This window comes from Meles meles, chromosome 7 (assembly GCF_922984935.1).
Source record: "Meles meles chromosome 7, mMelMel3.1 paternal haplotype, whole genome shotgun sequence".
NCBI lineage: Eukaryota > Metazoa > Chordata > Mammalia > Carnivora > Mustelidae > Meles > Meles meles.
In genome coordinates this window covers 84,164,265-84,181,227 of record NC_060072.1, presented here as the reverse complement: position 1 = coordinate 84,181,227, position 16,963 = coordinate 84,164,265, and the positions used below count along the sequence as shown (strand labels likewise).

General features: G+C 41.8%; 1 protein-coding gene across 2 annotated transcripts; it reads left to right on the top strand.

Annotated features, from left to right (window-relative positions):
* Positions 1-1,358: 1,358 nt before the first annotated feature.
* On the top strand, positions 1,359-15,389 carry SLC38A2 (solute carrier family 38 member 2). 2 transcript variants are annotated; one of them, XM_046012154.1, is made up of 16 exons: positions 1,359-1,625; positions 2,869-2,985; positions 3,308-3,389; positions 3,537-3,652; positions 6,498-6,571; positions 6,667-6,759; positions 6,888-6,969; positions 8,383-8,465; positions 8,886-8,944; positions 9,036-9,203; positions 9,609-9,688; positions 9,804-9,904; positions 10,456-10,580; positions 10,966-11,110; positions 11,224-11,321; positions 12,369-15,389. In XM_046012154.1, exons 2-16 carry the CDS (start codon positions 2,870-2,872, stop codon positions 12,465-12,467), a joined length of 1,521 nt encoding a protein of 506 aa, XP_045868110.1. In that variant the 5' UTR covers positions 1,359-1,625; position 2,869; the 3' UTR covers positions 12,468-15,389. The 2 variants fall into 2 exon arrangements, with proteins under 2 accessions (XP_045868110.1, XP_045868109.1); XM_046012153.1 differs by having other exon boundaries at positions 2,787-2,985.
* Positions 15,390-16,963: the final 1,574 nt, after the last annotated feature.

Here is a 16,963-nt window from a genome sequence, read left to right as displayed (position 1 = left end):
CGACTTGAGGGATGGTCAGGGGAAAGTTGGCCACTACAGCAAGAAAGAGTATTGTTTAGGTGAGACTGGTCTGACTAGCAGAAGGGGTGGGGCACAGAGGGCAAAGGGGAAAGCCGGTCCTCCGGTGTCAATCATGAACGCTGCTGCAGGCCCAGGACACCCGCAGCCTCACGTGCCACGGAAACAGACAGCTGTACAGATTTCCTCAGGAAAACATTGAAAGCAAAAATTGTGATCACACCCAGCCCTTTCCTCTATGCCCTGCCCAATCTCTCCCACGTCCCCAAAAGGAAGAGAGCAGTAGGTCAAACTCGTTTGTTTATTCATTCATTCAACAAGCATTTCTCCTAAGGGGCCTTTGTTTCCAGCGAAGGGACAGACTCATGCCTTTCCGCAGCACGGAGGATTCCGCAGCGAAGGGGCCCCCTAGTTGCCTGGCTCAGCAAGACCATATCACCATTGGAAGGGAAGGACCGGCTTGGGAGAAAGTCTCCCAGACCAGCATTCCAGGGGAGACAGCGCCTTTGTAAATACAGGGGAAGGAAGGCGAGGAGGGCGAGAAGAGCTCCAGATTGGGTCGGGGGTGGTGGAATGAGCGAGGTGCGTCTGCAAAAGGAAAACCGGTCCCCCCAACCGGAGGCCCAACCGGGATCCCCTTGCAAGGGGTCTGGCTTCCTGGTCGGGATGCAGCATTCCCCCAGTAGGGTTTTCCACGCTCGTACAGAAAGGATAGACCCAAATGCAGTTGCCAACGGACCCAATCAGGCTAGTTTCTTAGAGTGAAAGCAGGTCTAGATGGAGAAGAAAGAACGAGAACGGAACCGACCATGGAGACCACGTTGCCGCACTAGTCCAAGTTTGCGAGAGAAAAACCCCAAGTAAATCACAAAAATAACAGGCAGGAAAGGGTTGGGTGGGCGGGAAGTGTCCCCAAAAAGCCTTGGGGAGACAGCAAAGACTGCTGGTAACTCAGGACGGAAGGAATTGAGGAGAAGGCTCCGTAAAGACGACCGCATGTGTTGGGCACCTATAGAGGTTGAAATGAACTGGCCAAGGGAAGCACGGGGGTCTTTCGGGGCTGACCGAGACACAGGAGAGAGCGGGGTTTGGCTTTTCCAGAGGGTGGGAGCGCCAGCGGGCGGGGCCGGCCGCCCGAGCGGGCCGCGGGGGGAGGAAGGAGAGGGGGACAGGGGGCGGGGGACAGGGGGCGGGGTCTGCGGGCCCGGGCGGGCCGGGGGCGGAGCCCAGGTAGTGTTGATACACAAAGAGAAGGCACCCGGGCGGCCGCGGCCCCGCCCCCTGACGCGTCCTCCTGGGCGGCCGCTATAACCCGCTGCCGGGGAGGCAGCACCAGAGCCGCGCGACACCGCCGTCCCGGAGCGTTTTCCCGACAGCACCGCCCGCAGCCGGACCACGCGTTCCCGCAGCCTCGCGCCTTTCCTTCGAGACGGCGGACGCCGGACGATTGGAGCGGCAGCAACTTGCCATTTCCTTTTTTTATTAAAATTATTTTTCCTGCCTATTGTTGGTTTTTGTTTTTGTTTTACGATTTTTGTTTAGCGGAGAAAAACCCACCGAAGGCGTTTGCGTGACGTTTCCGGGATACAGGAGCGGAGACCACCGAGGTAACACGCACGGGGGCGTCTGTGCGGAGGGCGCGGGACCCTGGCGGGAGTGGGGGAGGGGCTCCCGGGAGGGGCCCGCGGCGGGAAGACAGCTGCGGGTCTGTTTCCTCCCGGCGCTGGCGTGTCGGGTCGGTGGGACCCGCCTTCGGTCCCGGCGGGTACGGGGGTCGCCGCCCTACTCGGGCGGGGGAGGGGCGCGGTGCGGGGGCCGCGTGCCTGCCGGGAGAGGAGCCGCATCCTCCCGTTAGGGGGAGGGGAACCACCCCGGCCCGCGGCTCCGCTGCGGCAAGTCTTGTGACTGATTTGCATTAATAAAAAAATGAGATCGAGGGGGATCTGGTATATGGGGGCAGCGAGGGAAGGTTCGGGCTTCTCGTATACACAGGCCACGATTGGGGAAGACGGGCCCGGAAGATTTGATAATCGGAGATCGATATTGCATCAGTTTCTTTTCCGGGCATAGGAGGGGCCGGCTGGGCGAAAGCGCTCGCGAGCCAAATGCCTGTAGACGAGTGTGCTCGAGGGCACAGGCGTGCGCGTGTAAACAAACCCGCGGCGCCTCTGGTCGCCGGGGAACGGGCTTTCTCCCCTTCTCCGGAGAGGACCCGTGTCAGCTCTTTCTGCCCCGTTTGAGTTCGCTCTCTGTTGCAGAGGCATTTCCCCATCTTGGGACTCCGGGCATGAAAAGATAGATTACGCGCATTGTTGTTGCAAATGCTAGAAACTGGGATCCGTGCGCCTGGGCTGCACACACACCTAACCAATGTCTGGGTGGGATGTGTGCCCTGCATGCCTGTGCACGACCAGAGGCTGGAGAAAAGCCGAAACAGAGCCCCCGTGCACCCCTCCCCTCCGATTTGGGAAAATTGAGACGGTGCAGTACTAAAGTCCTCTGGAGAGGGGCTTTGGCGTCCGGAGGGCGCGGGCCGTTGCGGGCGCATAGCCGCCGTGGGACCATCTTTGTTCTCCGCGGCTCCGCTGTCTGTACTTTTCCGCCCCTCGGCGCGCCCCCGCCCCTCGCGCTCGGCTGGTACTTTTCCACTCGCCTGGCCGGGGATGAATCAGCCGCGCTGCGCCTCCCGGCGGCGTCACGTGACCACGGCGGGCTGGCGGGCGGGCGGGCGCCGCAGTCCTGACGCGCCGCCTCTACCTTCTTCGCAGGCAGCGGCGCGGGCCGGTGCACCGCTAAGGACAAAAGGAGCCCAGTGTTCACCGCTGCACCTTCTCTTCCTCCCGGTGCCAGCATGAAGAAAGCCGAAATGGGAAGGTTCAATATTTCCCCGGATGAGGACAGCAGCAGCTACAGTTCCAACAGCGATTTCAACTACTCCTACCCCACCAAGCAAGCTGCTCTGAAAAGGTGGGAGAAGTTGTGTGTTTTGGGGGGTTTTTTGTTTTTGTTTTTTTTGATCGGCTTGCGGGGCTTAAGAGTTCTTGACCTGGGACTCGGCTTCGGTCGCTGTAACTTGCCGTAGCATCTGGAGCGAGTATAATCTCTGAAACGAGCATCTGATTGTCGCATTGACAGTATCTCTGGTGAAAGTCGACTCCTACTTAACGCTTACGCATTTCAGGGAAGGTGCCAGGGAAGGTGCGTGACAACTAAAGGGCTGTTTGTGTTAAAGCATTCTGTTGTCTGTTTCGAAACGACTGAGAATTCCTTTTTTCTCCCCTTCTCACAGCCATTATGCAGATGTAGATCCTGAAAACCAGAACTTTTTACTTGAATCAAATCTGGGGAAGAAGAAGTATGAAACAGACTTTGTAAGTTGAACATAGTAATTTGTGTGTCTGTGGCTTTATGGAGTAAAAGAATAGTTTTACTTTTAGATTTCAGTCTAACTTGCCCAAAGCTGGTTTTCTCCATTTAATTATTGTTATATGTTTGGTTATCGTTTTCCCTCTATGTAGCATCCAGGTACTACTTCCTTTGGAATGTCAGTATTTAATCTGAGCAATGCGATTGTGGGCAGTGGAATCCTTGGGCTTTCTTATGCCATGGCTAATACTGGAATTGCTCTTTTTATGTAAGTATGTGTAAGTAGTGAGTCTGCCATGCAGGGCAGTTAATATGATAAAACATAAAACTTTCGGCTCCAGAGATGGAATTTACAGTTGAAATAGTTGACTTAAAAATCATTTGTGTGAAATTTAAGATGAGAAACCCAAAAGCCTCCTTGTTGTAATATGTAAACCGCATGATCTCAAGAAAGCCAGTTAGGAAGAAATAGGACAACACTGGAAACTAGTAATTAAACCAAGAGTCATTAAGTCAGTGGGAATAGTTAAAACAAAGTGGTAACAGGGTTTGTATATTTAAAAAGAACCATTGATAAATCCATAGTTGTTAGAAATTTTTTTCTGGCAGAATGTTTAGCAAAAAAATACTAATAGGCATGGTACTTCCAACTCAGTTTATAAATTGATATAGTCTTACCAAGAACCTTTTCATAAGGCAAACAGACTTTTTAGAATATATAGGGTGTGGTGGTATTTGCTTAACCTGGAACATGCTTGCTCTAAGAAAAATGAGTCATAATTTTCTGGACACTAAAAAGAAACCCATATGTTGGGTTTTTTTCTGTTGTTGTTCTGTTTTTATTCTAATATTTATTTCTTCCAGGTCTGTGTGATTGCCACAGGCCATAGCAAAAAAAATAAATATTTTAATAAGTACTTGCTTTTAAATGTTCTTTTCCCTCGTTGCCCCGTTAAAATGACTTATTCCTGTGCTTTCTAGCATAAATATCTAGAATAGGATTTTGGAGCAACAGAAGACTAGTGCAGTGGTTCTTAACTGGTGTGGGGTCATTGATTCTCAGATAATTTAATAAGAAAAGTAGGAACCCTATTTTCCAGGGAGAAGAAGGTACACAACAAAAACATGCAAATTTGAACGTACATCTTCAATGATATTTGTATCATATCTGTTAACTTTAAGTACCCATGAGCTCCTGGTAAGGCAATTTCTGTGGAAGATAGTGTGATTTACTGTGCTGATGAAGAAACCACATCTTACAGGGAGCAGGGAATTGTCCCCTTGTGACACATGGGTTTCAGTTAGCTGACGGGTGCCGTCTACTCAAGTTATTTTCTCCAACAGAATAGAATGCTCATGAAAAGAAAAGCAGACCTTTGCAAAGTTCTGCTTTGTGGTGAAATCCTGTACCGAAGTTAAGCCTAGCATTTGAGCATTGGAAGCTAGCAGCTTGCTTCATTAGCATGAAGCTTTTTGAGACCTCCTATTAAGGTGAAGGAATTTACATAGGAAGGACCCTAGAGTTTTGAAGTTTTTATTGGGGAACTTGAATGGCCTCATTGTTAAATACTCCAAAATCCTTCCTGACTCTTAACTATAAAAACTGGACGGTCTTTAATGCTGCTAGTGTGGTTATAGTTAACATGAGAGAAAATGGCACCTGTTTCATAAGTGAAAACAAAATCCTGATGTTACCCTTGTGCCTTTGAAATTATACTTTAATAAGGTCTATGTGTTTGATTAACCCTTTTAATAAATGGTTAAACAAGTGAGTTTTTAATCCCATCAGTATTTTATAAGGTGTATTTAGAGGATGTAGAGTTAAATGGGCCAGAAGCCACGTGGCAGTGTGGTTAAGCAACTCTAGCTAACCTTATTAGGCAGACTCAGCCTTGAGCTTGAAAGTGACCTCAAAGGTTATAAAGTCCATTCATCCCTTACTGTAATTTCAGTGTTAGAAAGGAGGACTGAATTTGTCTGCATACTTCAAACATTGTTTTTGATGAAACTAACAACTTTGTTCAGTTAGAGGTAAGGCCAATGGTGTCATTTTCCCACCTCTCACTAGGCTCCGTAAAGCCTTTGACATTGGAATGGCAATTCAATGTTATAACTAACAGACCTCATTTCTTTGCCAGATCTTATATGGTACCAGATGTGGTTTTCCTATACAGAATTCAGGAAAAGTAACGATCTTGTTTGCAGAGTTTTCAATGGGTTTTCCTGATATTTTTCTTGGTTTTAATAGAAAAAAAAAAATCCACATTTCCCTTAGCTTTCCCAGGAGGGGAGGAAAGTAAATCTGCAATGAGAGAGAACTTCTATCCTTAAAAGAAAACTAAGTGACACTGGGGAACCTCTAGTTCCCCCTATTTTTTTTTTTTTTTTTAATTCCACCCACTGGAGCCAAGAGCAACCCAAGTCAGACTGATAGGCTACTTGTTCTAGCACAGGCATTGTTTAATTTCATCATAATACTGGGCCTATATTCCATACATGGCGTGCAATACAGTACATCATCCCAGGGCTTGCTTCTTTTACTTATGTCCAGTTGTTCTAAAGCTGTGCCCGGTGTTTCCAATGTTGGTATCTCACTCCCTTCCTAGTCCCATTCCTCTTCTTATTTACATAGTCCAAGTGATCTCAGGGTCTTTCCTAAACCTGTCTCAATTGGATTTCACAAGTGCCTTGTGTACTACATTTTTACTGACAGACATTACCATCATTTTACAGATAAAAGGAACCTTAAAATGCAGAGAAGTGGCAAGAATACAATTAAATATTTGGGTGCCAGAACCAAATCCTAGGTCTCGTAACTCCACCACCTTAAAGTTAAGCTTTCCTGGGTTTCCCCACATGCTTAGTGCAGCGGGCAAACCCCTGCTCTTAACCAGTACCGTGGAGCTAACACCTGAGACATGATGCAGGTTTTTAATACCAGGTTAAGGGAAGATGCTGGCACTAGCCAGGATGGTAAACACCAGTTCTTAGGGGCTTTCTATCTATCTAGCACAGAAATATTAGGATATAATGTTTTGATAACAAGCACAAGAATTGCCCTTATATATAGCTGTACTTATGTATAACCCTGTGCCTTTTCCTTCTCTCATCAGAATCCTCCTGACATTTGTGTCAATATTTTCCCTGTATTCTGTTCATCTCCTTCTGAAAACTGCCAATGAAGGAGGTATGGTAGCACTCTTGATACTTCTAAAACAATTACGCCTGTCAGGATTTTTTCTTCGTTCATTCCTTCATGCTTCGGTGTTCTTCGTATTTTAGGGTCTTTATTATACGAACAATTGGGACATAAAGCATTTGGATTAGTTGGAAAACTTGCAGCCTCTGGATCAATTACAATGCAGAATATTGGAGGTGAGAATTTTTTAAAAGATCGTTTGGGTCGACTTTTTACTCTTTGTGTAGCAGAGTGGTGACACGTTACTTTTGGTGTCACATGCCACATTTTGCACTTGTAATGGTATAATTTTGTTTTCCTCCAGCTATGTCAAGCTACCTCTTCATAGTGAAATATGAGTTACCTTTGGTGATCCAGGCATTAATGAACATTGAAGATACAACTGGGTAGGTGCTAAGTAAGGTTACTCATAAGAAAAATTATAGTCTAACATGGTTAGATACATTTTATCAAAGTTGAATACAAAATACTTACCAATTATTTTTCGCAAATGTTCCTCCTGAAATCGACCAAGAAGTCCCTCATAGACTGATTTGAAGTCTTAAGAATGAAAGATCAAAGATCGAAGCTCATGCTGTAATTCTGGATAATAATTTCTCTAACCTGTGTGTGAAAGCAGGTTTCCTTAACTTTCTCTTAGTATTTGTTCTCTGAGAAATTGTAGCAGAGTAACACAAAGTCTAACCTAAGTCAGGTTGAAGCATTGAATTACATTACAAATCAGTCCTGTCTGATTTTTCATAAATTTGAAATTCTTAAAACTTAATCTGTTCAAATGCATAAGACCAGAAAACGTATGGCCACGTTGTAGAAACCTTATCCTTGTAGCACAGTTATTCCTCCCAGTGGACTAACAGGTTTTTATCTAGAGTAAACATGGGGAAGGGCAATTTACTTCCCCACTTACTTACAGCTCATTATCTCAAAATAGAGAAGTGTGGTTATCTCTTTGGCTTTAGAAATTTAATAAGCTGATTTTTAAACATGAGTTTTCTGTGGGGTCTTCAGTTGCTGAAGTAAGTAAGTGTAGTGGAATTCACAGGACAATTAGAATTTGAAATTGGTGATTTAAGAGAGGGTATAGTTGATTACCTGGGAAGGAAAAGACATTGTTAAAACTCTTATAGGAGATATGGGTAATATTTTCTCTAAGTTCAGAAGAGACCTTTTGACTATTTTTGGAGTCAAGGTGGGTCAAGGTGTCACAACATAACTGTTGACAATGTGGAATAAATCCTGGTTTGGGGGGATTGGGTTTTGTTGTTTGTCTTTGCCTATGTGTTTTACCTAAGTATGAGAAGATTTCCTTGTTGAAGTGTTTAATAATTCCATTTGCTAATAAGTGTCTAAAAGAAACTTGTTTTAAATTTCCTTGTTTCTTGCATTAAAAATTGTAAGCCAAAGCTATAACCGAGTTGATGTACAATTCTTCTAAAAATGCTGAAAGATAAGATTACCGACTTAACAATGCTGCTTTGTTCCCTACATTAGTCTGGAGCCTTTAAGAAGCATTTTATGTTATGAATCAGCTGGCAGTCTTCCCAGAGCAAACAGTGGGACAAAAGTTATACTGTTCATACCCCATTTCTAACCTGAGTGAATATTCAGCTAGCGCACAGCTAAAAGTTTATGCCTATCTATAGGCTTTTTGTGAATAAGCAGTGCTTTTTCCAGACCTGCCTTTTTTTGTGTTTATTTTTATAGTATCTCTATGAAATGAGTCCAGTAAGAAGAGGTGTATGATATCTTAGGAATTTTCATGATTGGGTTTGACCTTGTGTTTCTTTTCTTTAATTCAGATTGTGGTATCTGAACGGTGACTATTTGGTATTGCTGGTGTCACTGGTGCTCATTCTTCCTTTGTCCCTGCTGAGAAATTTAGGTGAGTAGACCCATCTCTAAAGAGAACTGGAATGAGCCTCTCACTAGCTAGTTGGCTTTCTCTTAGTAGAAACTGAAAGCTGAAAAGCCCCGGAAAACATGACTTTGAGAGCTGCCAAATACACACGTGTAGGCCTTTTCAAAATCCTAACAGTGGCTACCAGGAGGGGCCAGGATATTTTGACACTTGATAATACTTGTGCTTTGTAAATAGTAATAACACAAAATGAAAGTTTCTATTATTTTGGTTATTAGCAAGCGTTGTTAAGTAATTCTGTATCTTAGTACATAAGAATTAGAAATTTAATATTGTATTCATTACCAAAGACTTTGAGACAGAATTGAGTTACTGCCTAAAAGTTGAGAAAATCTTTTTGCCTGAAATGTGTTATATTGAAGCAATAATTTCTGCCTCTTATAGGATATTTGGGATATACCAGTGGCCTTTCCTTATTGTGTATGATGTTCTTCCTGATTGTGGTAGGTATAACTCTTCTTTAAAGCTAAAGATTGGTTTATAAGCCCAGTCACGTTATTCAGTTTAACAAATACAAAAATAATCCATTTTCAGGTGATTTGCAAGAAATTTCAGATTCCTTGCCCTGTGGAAGTTGGCTTGATAATTAATGAGACACTGAACAGCACCTTAACCCAGCCGACGGCTTTTGTACCTGAGATGGTATTTAATATGACTGACGTTGATTCTTGTAGACCACGTTATTTTATCTTCAACTCACAGGTGATTAAATGTAGTTTTTCTTAATTCTTACGATATTAGGGGAAAAGAGAGGGATACTAGCCTCTGGAAATTTAAAAATAACTCCCAAGGTAAAGGGAGGGAGGGGTAGGAGCTACTCTCTGGAAAACATGAGTAGCTAATTACTGAATTATTGAAGACTGAGAAGAAAATGTTAGATTGTATCTTAAAATGGGTAGAAAACTGAAATGAAATAATCCTATGATTATTTAATAATGACACATTCTGAGGTTAGGATGTTGATAACACTTAGTGAAAGATTAGAAGAAGGAAAACTTTTAGGGTTTGATGCTAAAATTGGTTACTCTAAAAATACAAACTGCAGACCTGTGAAGACCCAAGTGTGTTACATGAGGATTTTTAAGTAAATGTTTACATTTTTTACAGACTGTCTACGCTGTTCCAATTTTGACCTTTTCATTTGTCTGTCATCCTGCTATCCTTCCCATTTACGAAGAACTCAAAGGGTGAGTGCTCTACCTCTTTTTATGTAAATTCATTGGCAAAGTTAGAAGAACATTTGATTACTGCTTATAACTACTGCTCAAGGATATATCTGTATTTTTCTTTGAATTTACATAGCCGCAGCCGTAGAAGAATGATGAATGTGTCCAAGATTTCATTTTTCGCCATGTTTCTCATGTACCTGCTTGCTGCCCTCTTTGGATACCTGACATTTTATGGTAAATAATGTTTAGCTTTCAGAAAAAAACACCTCGTGAAGTAAAATTGATACTTGCACATATATAATCTATCACTTGAATTCCATGTTTCGGTGTATTTCCTACTTGGAATGAGAAACTGAATTTAGAGCTGAGAATTTCCTATAGTCTTTAATCAGTAATTTCGCAAGCCCAGGGTCATATCTTAGCCATTTGATGGCATTCTTACGGTACGCTTCCATCTGGGTTCGTGCTATCTCCTCTTCCAGTCACCTTCACATTCTACAACACAAACTGTAAGCCAGACCATGGGATTTAGCTATGTAGCTCCTGTTGTTTTTGATGGGGGTCATGTGGCTAAATCTCTACTTGGTATTTAGGAAAATTTTCCTTCAATGTTATTTTAATTGCATTAATCCTAATTCTAAATTAATCTTCTTAGCCTCTTAGTTTATACCCGTTTTGTGAGTAGCTAATAACTTTGTTGCGTATTTGCTGTAAGTTAGATTTCCCACCTAATCTCTAGAGGAAACCGCTCACTTGAAGCTTTTTTTCTTTGTCTTTCTCCATAGAACACGTTGAATCAGAGTTGCTTCATACCTACTCTACAGTGATGGGAACTGATATTCTTCTTCTCATTGTTCGTTTGGCTGTGCTAGTGGCTGTCACCCTGACGGTCCCAGTAGTCATCTTCCCAGTAAGTGATCACCGGCCCTCCTTCCGCTCACCAGGAATGAGTTTTTAAACATGGGAAACTTGTGAGATTTTCTTCTTCTGTAAGAAGGGAAACACTTCTAGAGCAATACCAAGTTGACAGTGGTTTTGAAGGGATTTTTTTAAAATACTTCGTAGATTTTCAAAACATCCTGAGTAATTTTTTCCGTAATTGAAGACCTGAAGTGATCTTTTAACGTTCGGATGTTAAGGAAACAGCAGTAGAACAAGGGGCACAATTTAAGTATTTAGAAAGTTGGTTTTTGTTTTTTTTCTTAAAAGATACAGCCCCTATTATTTGGGGATTTTTTTTTTCCCCATTAATTTAAAGCTGGAATTTTCATACCTCTCTTTGTTTGCTTTTGCAGATCCGGAGTTCTATAACTCACCTGCTGTGTGCAGCAAAAGATTTCAGTTGGTGGCGTCATAGTATCATAACCGTGTCTATCCTGGCATTTACCAATTTGCTTGTCATCTTTGTCCCAACAATTAGAGATATCTTTGGTTTCATCGGTAAGTTTTAGAAAGTGTCAGAGTCCTTCATCACATCAGCGATTTTAAAGTTTAAAAAAGGAATGACCAGTGATTCACTGAATTCTCAAGAAGTGGGCTGTGTTCTTTTTCAGGGGCGTCTGCAGCTGCTATGTTGATCTTTATTCTGCCATCTGCCTTTTATATCAAGTTAGTGAAGAAAGAGCCTATGAAATCTGTACAAAAGATTGGGGTGAGTGAGCTGTTTAGACTTACGGAAGCAGTGGTGTTCTTCTAAAACTAGAATTACCTGATTGTAGTCCCTTAGTTCTACTCCTAAGTTTCTAGTGTACATTTCTTTAATGGTGATCTTCACAGCTGGAAGGTTGGGGCAGAAAAGGTGGAAGACAGTTCGCTTTCGAATACAGGCCTTACGTTAATTGCAAGAAAGCAGTTGAGAGATTTCAGAGGTAGGAGCACCGATAAAGAGTGTGTGTGCAGTGTGGAGGCTCCCAGTCAGCGTCCTGCATTAGTGCAGCTGGAGTCTGGCTGCCCACTTGGACACTTACATGGGCCTTCAGACTGTCTTCAAAGCGAGGAGCGGGGGGAGGAGAGCTGTCCCTATACTTCAAAGTAATAAAGTGTACTTTAAAGTGTAATACAGCTGATTTTACAAAGAACATGATAATGTTAACTACAGAAGGTCCTGGGGGTGAGGTTATTTAGAAAAAAGACTACCTTTGAGTCCTCACCCTGCTACAGTTCTAGTCTGATTAAAACACTAGAATTGTTTATAATTCTGTATAATTCAGCTGTCTTCTTGATTTATTCAAAATACATAGTGGCAGTAACTGAAGGGAGTAGAATGAGGAGTAAACTTACTCATGTCTCTTAGAAAAACCTCTGGCTTTGACCAGGCTGCATTGTAGGATGACTTCGGTTTGATTTTGTGACTTAAAATTTTTGAAGTTTTGAAGTTTTAAGAAATGTGAAAAGCAGACAAAAAACTTGTCCTGTTCTGCTTACGACATGAAGTAGTTTATTCCACAAAGAAAAGTATTTACATTTCTGTCTGAAACAAAGGAATGGGAAAGCAAATTTTGGGAAGATTTCGAAAACCGAGTTACTTTGTACCGTAGGTAAGCTCTTGATAACTTAAGACAGTTATCTGAGCAAGGTAAAAGTGGAGCCCTGTAAACACATCATTTCAGTGATTCCAAGCCCATTTTTCAAATTAGGAAGGAATGTTGGCAGGTATGTCTTCTGCTGGCTGATGAGTTTCTCTCTATGCTCGTTGCAGGCTGTGTTCTTCCTGTTAAGTGGCATAGTGGTGATGACCGGAAGCATGGCCTTGATTGTTCTGGATTGGGTACACGATGCCCACGGAGGTGGCCATTAACTGGTGCCGCTGAAACCCTGCTAGTCCACTTGATGCCAGTGTTGAGTCAACTCTCAACTTACTATGAAATTTCACCTAATGTTTTCAGTTTCACTTCCTTTTGAAGTGCAGATTCCTCGCTGGTTCTTCTGAGTGCAGAATAAGTGAACTTTTTTTTTTCTTTTTAAAGAAACTATTCTGTATGATAGAAACGGATATGAACAACCAAACCACGAGTCTCGGGTTAATGGAAGTGACAATTTTATTCCATTCCAGAGAATGGACGAACTCTTTAACTTTTATCAAGCCACATGGTTGGCTGCGTCATTGTTTAACTTGGATATTTTATGATTTTACTTGAATGTGCCTAATGGAACCATTCGATGTGAGAAACAATTCTTATTAATTTACAGCAAAGTATTGAAATAATCATTGAGGAAAAACACTATTATTTTTTGTACCAAAAATATTTTAAGACCTCAGAAGCACTATTTTACTTTTAAAAAAAGTTGCTTTCTTTTTAAACTTTATCCAAAAACAATTGTCAACAAATTCCATAAGAAAAAAACCATTGGTGTTTAAAAACAAATATTAGTATTGTGAAATGATTTGCCTTTTTGTAGGCATAATAAGCCAAATACTTTTTTTAACCCAAAAAAATTTTTAGAGAAAATGATGTAACGACAAATTGTACCATGAATAGGAGCATAGTTTTTTCCATTCAGACTTCACCGTTAAAGAATAACTGATTGATTATATTGCTATACCAAATCAGATGAACTTGTTTGTCACTTTTCTTCTCTGGCCCCAAATAATTTACTTCATTCAGACTGAAATATTTATGGCTTCAATCTGTTAGAATGGAAGATACAAAGCAGTGGGAAGTAAAATAACCAATTTTGAGGTACCAAATAGTGCAATTGGGTAAAACAGGGTTTATTCAGTTGCATCTGTCTCCAGAGCTGTATTGACAGCTCTGGGGTTTGTTTTTGTTTTTATTTTTTGTTTTTTTTTTTGGGCCAGCCCTTTTTTTGACATTGCTTCCAGCAGTGGGAAATGGGCATTTGATGGCTATAGGCCAAAACTATTCTATCCAGAGAGTACAACTTTGCAATGTTCATCTACTGCTGGAAGTGGGAATTACTTGATAATGTATGGCTTAGTTGTGTTCTTGTTTTGTCTACAGTAGAGGTCTAATTCGCAGGTTACACCGGTATTTGGTATAAGTTCTCTTCAGACAGGCCACTGGGTTTTCTCATGCAGTAAGTTTTTAAAACTCCTTTGCACTGGATTGTCATCTCATTCTTGTACAACACAGAATTATTTGTTTACATCCAACAAATGGTTAGCTAGGGAAAACAGTGCATCCTGAGTGTAAGTAGTTGGTCCAACTGCATGTTCACCCTTCCATTTCAGTGCCAGTTAGAAGTGAAAAAAATCACGTGGCTTTAACACATTTATTGTACGTTATGGTGTATGGTGAATATACTGAATAATGTGGTACTTTGCTCATCAGGCATCATGTCTAAGATCTAATACACATAATTCCATTAGTGGTTGAGGGAAGCAAGTAATGGAATCATCAATTGGTCCTCTGGCTCTAAAGTTTCCTCTTAAACTAAGCATTTTTAGTTTTAGGTAGGGGCCAGAAATATGGCAGACATGGTTTTTGTTACACATTCTTGTATTATATGTGACTAAATTACAGACAGAATATGTCTGTGAAGACCCTCGTGGAACTGGAAGACGTCTTGTAGTGCTACATTGGGTGAAACCAATGGTCCATTTGTATTCCTACAAAAATAACGCGATTGGGGACCATCCAGAAAGGCAGTGAAAAGATGGATGCTACGGCGCTGCTTTCATTTAATTGGGTTTTAGCACTCACTCCCTTCAGATCTAGAACCTCAACTCTAGTTCAGACCAAGAATTGGCACTTCTGCTTGAGTTCCTGGAAGAACTGCTGATTTCGTATCTGAGACCTGCCAGGAAGTACCAAGTAGAATTGTTTTCTACAGTTTACATCCTTTCATGCGGGAGAAGCTACCGTGGCAACCAGGAAGGAACAGAAAAAAGGAATTTTCTTCTCATAGCAAATTGACGTGGGGAGGCTCGTTCAATCCTCCTTTGGCTGTTGGAGGTTCAAAACAAACTGCCTAGGGTAAATTCCATTGCATGGTTTTCTTGGAGCTATCTTGTCTGCCTTGAGGTTCCTAAAACAGTGAATTCCCATTAATGAGCAGTCTTCAGTATTAAAACCACTGTCTTGTCACCTCATTTTGCATTACTGTCTTCCGTGGATGTTTCAGTTATAACTGTAATGTTATTTATAGAACAGCATTAATCCATTAAAGCTAACCTATTTTTCAATATTTATGATAATCTGTACATACATTGTCTGTCCATATGTATTTGTAATATATAATGTATATAATGTCAGGTTTGGGTCTTGGGTTCAAGTGTATATATTCCTGTAAGTTTCTTAACTGCATTTTGATGAACTCACATGTATCTATAAGAATTGTCCCCAAAAGTACCTGTACAGAGATTTCAATATAAAAAATTGACTAATTATGTAAACACTAAGAGTTTAAAATATTGTTTAAATTGTATTTGCAATAAACAGACTGGATGAACATCACATTTTTTCATGAAAACTTGGTGCAAATTCAGATCTCTTATTTAAAGTCTAAATAAGGTCTAATTTTCAAAATGCAGTAGTTTCAAAATGTGATCTAGTGTAATGAAATCAAGTGTGATCTAATGTAATGGAAGATCTTTGAGAACCTGGGTGTGTTAGTTCTGTATATAATGTAAATACCCCCACTGTACTGTTAGAGGCCAGCGGTTCCACTAGGACTTGTTGGCAAAGAGTGCTACACCGTTTCAATGAAACAATGTATGTTTTAACTGAACTAAAATAAATACATGCTTAATCCTGAATAGCAGAGTTTTCTTTTGAGGTCGGGGGATAATGGGTCTGAGTTTAGCAGGTCCCCTATGAGGGAAATTCTAATGAAGGGCATGGTGAGAAAAGAGTTTTCCTATTCCTAAAGTTTGCAACATGTGAGGAGGAATACACAGAAAATGGTAAAGGGGACCTCAAGGACCTAGGGTTGGGCCTGCTGTAGGTCTGTCAGTAGTGCATCAGGATAATCCGGGAGCTATTTAAAAATGGAGCTTTCTGGAACATGTGCCTATGTAGTTTAATTCCACTGGTCTGGAAGGCAGCCCAGAGTTTTATTTCCCCCTTGCCCCAGAGTCCTACCCAGGTGATGCAGAGGCACAGGTGAAAGGGCACTGAGAAAGGTCTAGAAGTCGGGGGAATTGAGCTCAGGTGCTCCAGTCCAGGGAAGAAGAGGAAGCCCTGTGGCGGCAGAGCCATTGTAGGCGAGCTGAGGTTTATATGACTGGTACTAGATAGAGCTAGCTATGAGGGGGCTTGCTAAGACACACAGGTAGTGGTCGGGAATGGCCTACTGAGCCTTGGAAGCTTAAGGGCATATACAGTGAGAGATCTAGGGCTGAAACAAAAAGGAAGATACCCCAGAGCAGCAGATATGATTGGGAATGGTTGCAAAGGCAAGTGAAATTTTCTGCAAGAGAATAATCCGGTAGCAATGGTCAAGCCAGTTATTTGTGGTTAGAATTTGCAACACACCTGAACTGAAGAAGAAAAGGCTTAGCGGGTTGTTGCTCCTCTGAAGTTTTAATTGAATGCCTACTGCATATAATTAATATGCCCAAGGGAAAGAGGGTGGGGTTCTGTGTCAGACTCCAGTTGTAACAGAATCCATACACTTTGAATTAGCCACTCTAAAGAAATGATATCAAAATGAGGCAGAATGCTGATTAATCTGAAATATATTTATTTCAAATATATTTATACCAAGGGATGAAAATGCAGTTCTCTAACCAGGGAAATACCAAAAGATATTTCCAGTAAACCTGAGGAATATTCTAGGAATGTTTCTAACGAAAGAACTAGAGTAGTCTGTCCTGACTTGGGAATACTCTTTTCCTGGACAATTGGCTTAGATAAGCTTCTGGTGAGAGTAAAGAAAATCCATTTAAATTAGCTTAAGCAAAATGGTGCAGAGGAAAAGAGAACTTAGCAGGAGATCAGGTTTCTCAGAGAATTAGAAGATAAACAGCCTTCCCAAAGGTCAAATGCTGGATTTGTCCAAGAGACCTTAAGGAAAGAAACCTACAAGACAGAATTATGGACAGAAACCTACTACAGAGCTCCGCAGTTAGATTCTGAGCAATTTCTTCAGCCAACTTCTCAAGATACACATTGGCTAATAATGGGTCCTGATCACACGACAAGGATGCCCACTCTCACCACTCTTGTTCAACATAGTATTAGAAGTTCTAGCAACGGCAATCAGACAACAAAGAGAAATAAAAGGTATCCAAATTGGCAAGGAAGAAGTCAAACTCTCTCTCTTCGCAGATGACATGATTCTTTATATGGAAAACCCCAAAGACTCCACCCCCAAACTACTCGTACTCAT